Source organism: Echinops telfairi, unplaced genomic scaffold, assembly GCF_000313985.2.
Source record: "Echinops telfairi isolate 266 unplaced genomic scaffold, ASM31398v2 ScPeMD7_7;HRSCAF=31, whole genome shotgun sequence".
Lineage (NCBI taxonomy): Eukaryota > Metazoa > Chordata > Mammalia > Afrosoricida > Tenrecidae > Echinops > Echinops telfairi.
Genome location: NW_022103904.1, coordinates 2,838,623 through 2,848,822, shown reverse-complemented (window position 1 = coordinate 2,848,822; position 10,200 = coordinate 2,838,623). Strand labels below are relative to the sequence as shown.

At 42.8% G+C, this 10,200-nt stretch overlaps 1 protein-coding gene across 2 annotated transcripts in view; it reads left to right on the top strand.

The window, feature by feature from the left end:
- Window positions 1–10,200, top strand: part of ELMO1 (engulfment and cell motility 1) — a 694,298-nt gene that overhangs the window by 356,973 nt on the left and 327,125 nt on the right. For both annotated transcript variants that reach the window (XM_045286360.1, XM_004708022.2), the window contains one exon: window positions 5,225–5,329. In XM_045286360.1, coding sequence (XP_045142295.1) covers window positions 5,225–5,329 — 105 coding nt within the window. The remainder of the gene's footprint in view (window positions 1–5,224; window positions 5,330–10,200) is intronic.

Here is a 10,200-nt window from a genome sequence, read left to right as displayed (position 1 = left end):
TATACAAAAGGAAATACTTCAACGATTATAGTCATTTCTTTCTTGGATTTTTTGTTTGTTCAGTTTTAATCATTTTATTGGGGGCTCCTACAACTCATATCACAATCCATACATACATCCACTGTGTCAAGCACATTTGTGCATTTGTTGCCATCATCTTTCTCAAAACATTTTCTTTCTACTTGAGCCCTTGGTATCAGCTCCCCACTCCCTCCCGACCCTCACTGACCCATAGCGCTGCAGGGGACAGCACTGGAGACACAGTGTGGGAATTGTGCCCCCTCTGACCCCACCTCACTGAGGTGAAAATGGGTGCTTTATTACAACAGAAGTTCATTGTTTTGAAGTTCTGGGTATTAGAAGTCCCAAATCAAATTGTGAACAGGGCTACGCTTTCTTTGAAGTTCCTTGGGGGAAGCTCCTTCCTAGTTTCTCATGGTTGCTGGCAATCTTTTGTGCTTTAGTTTTGGATACATTGTCCCAATCTCGGACTCCATGGTCACACAGACTTCTGTTTTTATAAGGCTGTCACTCATTGGATTGGGACCCAACCTCCTCCTCCTACCTCATCTGGCCACATATTCAGTCACAATGTCCTCAGAGATCCTATTTCCAAGCAAGATCACATTCACAAGTTCTAGAGATTAAGATTTCTACTCATGTTTTGGGAGGATATCATTCAACCCATGACATATATTGCTATTGCTAGGTGTCATTGACTCAGGTCTGACTCAAAGTGACCCAACAGAATGAAGCATGGTGCAGTCCTATGTCATCCTCACAGTGTTAGGTTTGAGGCCATCGTTGCAGCCACCATGTCAATCAATCTCACCGAGGGGCTTCCTCCTTTTTGAGGGTCTTTCTCCATCTTCTTCTGGAGGCTGGTCTCTCTTGAAAACATATCCAAAGTGCCTGACCCAGAGTCTGGCCACCCTGGCTTTTAAGGAACAGTCTGGCTTTACTCCTTCCAAGACCAGATGAGTTTGTTCTTTTGGCAGTCCATGGTACTTTCAATGTTCTTTGCCAACACCATAATTCGAATGCATTGCGTTTCGTTTGGTCTTCCTTATTCAGTGTCCTATTTTCACACGTCTCTGAGGCAATTGAAAGTACCATGGTTCAATATTCTTTGCCAACACCATAATTCGAATGCATTGCGTTTCGTTTGGTCGTCCTTATTCAGTGTCCTATTTTCACACGTCTCTGAGGCAATTGAAAGTACCATGGTCCAGCGCACCTTTGTCTTCAAAGTGCTATCCTAGCTTCTCTGTGCTGTAAAGATGGCTTGTGCATCAGATTTACCCAGCGCCCTGTGTCCTTGGATCTCTTTGCTGCTTTCATGATGTGGATCCAAGCAAGTTGAAAGCCTTGAGAACTTCGATCTTTTCTCCATTTATCATGATGTTCCCTCTTGTTCCAGTTTGAGGATTTTTGTGTTCTTTACGCTCAGTTGTAATCCACGCCGAAGGCTGTGGCCTTTGATCTTCATCAGGAAGTGTTTCAAGTCCTCCTCACTTTCAGCAAGCAAGGCCCATAACACATAGAATGCATGAAGCCATGCTAGCAGCCCGATTGTACTGAACAGCTATAGCTTCCAAAATGTTTACTTATGTTCATGAAAACCTAATGTATCAAAGTCAAAATAATAAATTTGTATGTAATGAGGAAGCTCCATTACCTATTTATAGAGGGTTTAAAATGTGATATAAATGAATAAATGTATAATACATGAGAACCATTACAAAATCTTTCTTTGCAAGTTACTTTTTGGACTACATCTCAAATAATTTATTTTCAGCATTTTTATTTGTACCTTCCCCTCCCCCCCCCACACACACACCCACACTATGGGACAAGGAAGCCTGGTGGTGTTGTCTATGGGTTTGGCATTGGGTTACTAACCACCAGGTGGCATTTCAAACCCACCAGGTGTTCCAAAGGAGAAAATGAGGCTGTCTGCTTCCACAAGGATTTACCATCTTAGGAACCCTCTATAGGTTCATGATGAATTGGAATTGACCTGCTGTTAGTGGGGATTTTTTGTTGTTGTTTGTTTGTTTGCTCTTTTACTCTTGGACATAAGTCTGGGTTGCTTACTCTAGTCAATATCAAATTAAGTTTGAACTGTACTACATTTGACATGCCAGATGATTTTAATGATGGGTAATAACAGGTATATATACACACACAGATATATGTAGATGCACCTATGTATGTATAGATTTGTACCTGGGTTATATAATACCTGTGTTTTTAGGAACCCTGGAGGAGCATTGAGTTGCTAAACACAAAGTTGGTAATTCAAACCCACCAGCCAGTCCCTGGGAGAAACATGAGGTCTACTCTTATAAAGATTTCCCATGGGGCTCAGAAGTCCTATGGGGCAGTTCTACTCCTTACTAATCGGGTTGCTTTGAATTGAAATCCGTTCTATGACAATGAGTTGTTTGTTATAGTTAGTATAGTCTGTTTGGTATTTAAAAAAAAAAAAAATATATATATATATATAATCTTCCAGCATTTGAATACATGAACGAGGAGAAAATGCTAAAATAAAACTTCAGCTCTGCATAGACCCAACGTGTCTTATAGATAACTATAGATAACGGCGAGGGTGCTCTTTATCCAGGACACTGGCCAGGACACCGCACCGCTTTGTTGTAATTCTAGATGTTGTTCATTAATGGATATATAAAATATCAGGTCAACCTGGGAAAGACAGCTTAGCTATGCCTTGAGTAATACAGAAAAATGTGGGTTGTTTGACCTTTGAACAAGTGAACAAGAAAGACTTCATGAACTTGAATTACAAAGAATTCCAATAAACCAAGATTTCCTTGGCAAGGTAGAGGCCCCAGAAATTTTCTGTATTTTATGCAAATAACATGGGTGTTAGCTACCATGACACAACCTCTCAGGAGTTATTTCATAAATGCGTTGTGCTAATGATTTCTACATCTTGATGATTTCAATTTTGTTTTTCTGTCCAATGGATTTAATCCTGTCTTTGTCTTGGGACCTGTTGACATGGAAGTGTGCTCCTCAGCTTTCTGGGATTAGATCGCCTCATCTTTCATCTGCGAAGAGGTTGGTGGGTTAGAACCACTGACCACGAGGTTAGCAGCTCCCTGCACAGCCCACTGCCTCAGAGCAAACACCTAGTGCCAGTCGTTTGTTTACTGGTTTCTTGGGTGTAATCAAACTGACCCTGTACTTCTTGGCCATAGCTTATTTTTTTATTATACAATCATGATCAAAGTAATGTTTTCAGCCAATGGAATGAGGGGGATAAAGCCAATGTTCACTTCTGGAAGTGTCACAAGACCTGGATGGTGTATGCACGGGCACACTGTACCAGAACTTTAAAAAAGTAGTTTCACTATTTCTGCCCATGACATGGGTGAACATTATTTGCGTGCACGTGCGCTTTCTGTGAAAAGAGTATTAAGAAGTATTCTGAGTAAAAACAATTCGTTTCTTACAAATTACTCAATCATGCAGCTTTTTAGAAAGTCATTTTTTAAAACATCTCTCATCTTCTAAAAATGGGATGCAACATTCTGTCACTTAAATCCTTCACAAGGTAGTTGAATTTTCTGGGTGATATTTGGAGCTCTTCTTAGGAATGCTTGCTTGTCTGAAATGGAAGGCTCGGGGTTTTGATACAGCTGTCTTGGTCAGCCAGGCATGGACACCTTCCCGGCATACAGTCGATAGTGATTATTCATGGAATTGTATTTGCAAGCCCCAAATCAATACTCATCCATATGTACACAATCATTTGTGGACATGCACACAAGGGCGAAAGGCTTCAATTGCCCTATGTGCAAATTCCCAGCTAAGGTTGAAGAATGCCGCGCTCTATCTGCTTATTCCAGCTCTTGTACTCTAGAGAAATGGCCTTTTTGTGGTCTACTCCTGCCATGGTTTTGTTTTGTCCTTTTGTGTATACGTTTTATTCATGGGTTCACTGTTTAAATGCCCTCCACGTCACAATGCTGAAGGGTTGTGTAGCGTTTCCATGTGTGTGAAGGTGATGATGTGCTGTACAGAGAAAATATGTGTGTTTGATAAGATAAGCTTTATTACAGCATGAGTTGTAGAGCTGTTGGCCATGATGTCAACGCTAATGAAGGATCCCGTATCTTTAAGAAAAGCACACCTACACCCATTTTGTCTCAATCCATTGATGAAAATATTGTGACCAAATGATTGCAGGAACAGCAGTCCACTATTCACACAGATTCGGTGTGGCAGCAACTTCATAAAATAGCATAAGTCCTGAGAAGAATGAGAGTCCATTGTCCTTGTCAGTACTGTCATGTCTTCATGGTCTTGGCACTTTGTGTGGGGACCAGAAGGTCAGACAAACTCCTTGAGAAGAGCCAGGTGCCAGGAACAAAGGGGCCATCTGAATTTTATCAAGCCCGAAAGGCTGATCAACTTCATCCTTTCGTGATTTGCAAAGCCTATTGACAGGTTTGGCCCCAGTTCACCCTAAAAACTGAGGATGAAGAGGTGAAGGTACAGACAGGCAAATGCCTTACCCAGAGCCACCCCCTACTTTAAGTAGTAAAGGTGAGCTTTGTCCCAAATAGCACCAGTCTACAACAACCCAACAAACTGGGTACGTGTGTGTTGCATTGCTAGCGTGTCAGTTCTGCCTTGTAGTATCCCAATAGGACACACTTGACATGCCCCATAGAGTTTCTAAGGCTATACTCTTCAAGCATCATTGTCACGTTTTAATCCTGTGGAGTGACCGATGGGTTTGAACCACAAACCTTGCAGTGAACAGCCAAACACTTTAACCCCCATACCACCTCCACTACAGCGCAGCCACCAGAAAGGCAATTTTTTGTGATGTTGTTATTATCCTCCAGAGTGTTAGGTTTATCCTATATTTTCATCTTCAATTAACTTTCTTACCAAAGGTATAATGCATGCTTTGCAGAACCTATATTGTTGCTAGGTGCCAGTGAGTCAGTTCACACTCATAGCAAACCCTATGGGCATGAGAACGATACACAACCGTGCCCCACTGAGCCTATAAAACTGTAGACGCCTCCACCCTGCAGGTTTACATGGGTAGAGAAAATGTCCTCCTTACTTGATTATTCAGAACTTGTCTTGTGATCCCATCATACGGAAGGACACCAGGCCAGAGGGATTGGTGGAACCTGTCAGAGAAGGAACACTATTGAACATTTTGTTCTCATTACAGAACCATGTCAACCCAGCGATGGACTTTACCCAGACTCCTCCTGGAATGTTAGCCCTGGACAACATGCTCTACTTTGCCAAGCACCATCAAGACGCCTACATCCGGGTAAGCTCCTACGTCTCTGTTAGATCGTAGACGTTCTCTACCGAGATTTATTCTCAGATATCTAAATATGGAGGGACTCCTCTGCATGCAAATTTAGATATCAAGACTATTGTCTTCAAAAATGGTCTCAGATGTTTCGCCTTTATTACTTAGTACAACAAGGAACTAAATCCGAAGGACTAAAATAGAGATTTTTATCATTCACGTTATTTTTCCATATGATGATATTTTCAAAAAACATGATATTACAAAAATATTATCTAGTTTGTAGTGAATTCTGATACAAACTCTTAAAAGACAAGGGACGCAAATGAACTGCTATCTACCAGACACTTGCCATCCTTCAACTCTAATGGAGTTTCAGTAGACTTAGTCTCAAATTTACAAAGAGAGGTAGAATGCTCAGAGCGGTTCCCCCACCTCGTGGAACACACTGCTGTTGTTAGCTGCGGTACAGCCGATTCTGCGCAGTCCTGTGCCGTCCTCATAGCCACTGCGATCTTTTAGACCCTTGTTGCCGCTGTTGTGTCAATCGCTCTCTTTATCTCTTTTTTTATTTGGGGGGGGGGCTCTTACAGCTCTTACAACAATACGTACGTCCACTGTATCAAGTACATTTGTACATATGTTGCCATCGTCCTTTTCAAAACATTTTCTTTCTACTTGAGCCCTTAGTATCAGCTCTTACAACAATACGTACGTCCACTGTGTCAAGTACATTTGTACATATGTTGCCATCGTCCTTTTCAAAACATTTTCTTTCTACTTGAGCCCTTAGTATCAGCTCCTCATTTTTTCCCTCCTTCCCCCACCCTCCAATTCTCATAAACCCTTGATAAATTATAAATTATTATTTTCGCATCTTGCACCATCTGCTGTCTCCCTTCACTCCTGTTTCTGTTGTTCATCACCCTGAGTGTGGGGGGGTGGCTGGGAGGGGTGTTATAGGTCGATCATTGCGATCAGTTCTTCCTTTCTCCCCCCCACCTTCCCCCTACCCTCATGGCATCACTACTCTCATTATTGTTCCTGAGGGGTTTATCTGTCCTGGATTCTGTGTGTCGAGAGCTCTTATCTATACCAATGTACATGCTCTGGTCTAGCCAGATTTGTAAGGTAGAACTGGGGTCATGATAGTGTGTGTGGGGTGGGGAGCATTAAAGAAGTAGAGGAATGGTGTATGTTTCATTGGTGCTGTACTGCACCCTGGCTGGCTCATCCCTTCCGTGTGACCCTTATTTGAGGGGATATCTAATTGTCTACAGATGGGCTTTGGGTCTCCACTCTGCCCCCACTCATTCACATCAATATGATTGTTCTTAGTTTTGATTCCTGTGACCATTCCTTCTATTTGGGCCAATTTTTGTTTTTCTGCAAAACCTGAGAGACTGGATGATTCTCACTTAGTCAGTGGGGGCAGTATTGCCCGAGAAGTGGAGGAGGCATTTGCAAATGTGTGAGTGCATGTTTTGCAGCCGCCACCATGCCTAGTGAGGGCGACTGGTCAAGCCAATAGCACCGGGGACAGTTGTCCACAGTGAAGGATAGCCCTATCTTACAGTGATTCGCTAGAAAAGAACGTTGTCCCTGCTCTCTGAGTTCCCTAGAGGCACAATTATTTTAGATGTATGTCTTCTTCAAAGAATTCAATTTGGGAAGCTTCAACCTATCCTGAAATATTATTTGCAATTTGATTACATAAGGCATTACATGGCCATTTCTGTGTAAGGTTTGGGATCGGGTCCTTGAGCAGAATTGCTGGCTTCTATGAGAAAATTGTTTTTCCATCAAAATTTAATTTGCCTCTATGTGTACTCACTCCTTACTGGGCATCCCCACCCCCAGGAATGTAACCAGTTCTCATAATAAGTAAATTAATAGTTTTGAGATACCTTGTAGTATAGCCATGGAGAGTTGAGCATGAAAAGTAGAAGCCAACTGGAAATCGAATTTAGCACTGATTAATGTTTATGGATGACTGTATCTAAAATTAGAGCTTATTGATGCTGAATGTATTGTTAATTACATCAAAAGCATATGTCTCATGAAAAGTAATTTAATGTTTTAAGCTCATTTTCCTTAACGTGTTCTCTAAACTGTTATAAATGAAATTAATACCATGGCAACTGACAGAACTGTATGTCTGATGAAAACTTAAAAGAAAAACTTATTTAGAAAGAAAAAGGAGGCCTATTTGGGCCATAGGCACTTGCTTTTGTTGGTTAAACACTGCTGTAATTCAGAGGCCTTTATTATTTCCTCAAAGAGTTTTCTTCCCTGAATAGGATTTAGGACAGTAATGGACAGCTAGAGCTGTTTGAATGAATGCGCAGGGTCAGTGGACCCTGTGTGAGGTCTGAGACTTCCTCCAAGACTGTGGGAGGAGATGGTACGGAGTCTTGCCTCCTGCCGGAGGAGGATGCCAGCCCTGACAGTGACTGGAACTCTAAACTGAGCAGTATGCTCTCTTCTGAAACACAGAGATGGGTTCATTCGAAAAGGAATACATTGTGATAACATTTGATATGATTCTGGACTTAGTAGATCTATCTGAATGCAATTAGTCCCTCATTGTTTATGTCTTCTACTGGATCAATGTGTCACCATTCACTTCATCTGTCAGCCAGCTGTATGGTTGAGATCGTAAGGAAGGAATGAAAAGGCACACTCAGAAGGACACACAGATCCGCAAAGGAGCTTCCTCACCTCCGGGGCTCCTTGCCCCTTCCCTACACCTGTCCTGTACCCTGGGCGACTTTCTCGTCCCCTGCCTTCACGTTAGCTCCTTGTGTGGTGTCCAAGTCCACTTGCCACGGACACTGCAGTTCTCTGCTCCACAGCTGCTTCTATCCTCTCCCGTCCCTGAAGCCAGCCCCCAGCGCTGGTCGTCTGAACTAGGGCGGTTCCATAGCAAGAGACCGAAGGACATCCTGAAGCCAACTCATTGCTATTGAATCATTCCTGACGTCTAGCGACTCTGTCAGACGCAACAGAAGAACTGCCCCTGTGGGTTTCTGAGGCTCTACATTGTTCTGGAAGTAAAAAAACCTTATCTTTCTCCTGAAGAGAGAGTAGTTCCAGTTAGGAATTACTTTGTAGCTCAAATAAAAGGAATTCCCTAAAGAAAGGAGGAATGTCTGGCTTGAGCCTTTCATCTAGCTAGCTGGGATGTTCTTGATAAAACGGGTGGAACAAATCTGTGAGGAGGGTAGTCTTCATATATATCCACACCGTTATGCACATGTCGAGCTTCTGGATGGGTTTGAACAGTCAACCTTTTGACTGTTCAGCATTGAACCATTTGTGCCACCAGGGATTCCTGAGCAGTAGAAGGGTATATTTTTGCAACATGCATTTTTTGACAAGTGTCCTGGTTTCTTATGTAATATTTGAATACACTTTTGTAGCTGTGTCCTAAAGAAAGCAGTGGATGTAATTGAATTACCACACACTTGGGTGGGCCCAGAACACGAGGAGGAGCTGCAGATCTGAGCATCCCACTCTGTGTGTAGTAAAAACTGGAGGCATCGTGTGCTGCTGACTTCTGAATTTATTTACTCTGCATACAATTGCTTTGACGTTTTTCTGGAGGTGCTGTACTTTCTAGCTCTTTCCATCACGCGGGAAGCCCCACTAAGTTCGCCCTATGAGGAGACAGGTGGAGGGCGGGTGCTGGGCTCATTGCCAGGATCCTGCTGCCATTATTTCAGAGACAAGATAATGGTAGAGCTGAGAGTGTGGTGTGGCTTTTGTTTTGCTTTATTGCCCTTTCTTAGCAAGGCAGTTCTCAAGGCCTTGGGAGAGAGGCTTAGTAATGGATGATTCAATGGGGGTGGGGGTGGGGCTCTTGGATATGGAACACCAAACCTTTGATGTACTTAATGATTCACTAGGAGCTGCTGAGATACCCAAATCACAAGACCTGGGTTGACCATTGTGAGAACCAAGATAGGGCCTAAAAGCAGCAAGGAAGAGCCACTGAAACCTCGGTCTCCCCAGATAGATACATCGTGGCATGTTGTGAATGGGAAGAGAGTTATTTGACAACTTAAGGAAAACGATTAAATGAAAAGGAAAGGCAGTTTTGAGGAAAAACACATTTTCGTTGTAACATTTCCATTTCCTGTCTTTCATTGTAATACTCCTTTTTATTTCCTGTTTCCTGAATACTAGGGTTAGGCAACATGCTAGTCCGTTTTTATCTCTTTGAGGCAAACATTGTTACCACTATTTTTTTTAGGAGCTCTGGTGGCACAAGGATTCAGCTCTTGGCTGAGAACTCAGAGGTTGGTGGTTCAAACCTACTTAATCCCTGCATGATAGGAAGACCTCATAGTGTGCTCCTGTAAAAATTACAACCTAGGAAATCCTGCTCACTCCCCCACTCCCCCCCCCCCCCCCCCCCCCAAAATCAGGCTCATATTACCCATCAAGGACTAGCACGATTTTCTAGATTCAGGGACTGGGTTTGAGAGAAGGACATGCAGTAATCAACAGTCAATTGTAAGACATTGGAATCTGAACTTTGACCTTTGGACTCCAACCCTCAGGTTCTTTCCGGTTATTCAGCCCCCTGCCCCTAGATTGCAGTTCATTGCCCGGCCATGCTGCTGTCTTTTTTAACGGGGAGGGAAAGGGTATAGAATGAAATAGAGACTGATTATAGGGCATGGGAAGCCCAGGGACACCAAGCAAGTAATTGTATTCAGTTATGATCTTCCTAAATCTTGCCAGGTCTGGAGGCTCTTCCTGAACAATGAGAGTCAGTCCACCTCTCGTTTGATTACCCAACTTTACGTACAATATCACATTGTTTTTATTGGCTTGTAAATCCTCTGAAGACCAAGGCTGACTTTTATTTCCGCGTCACC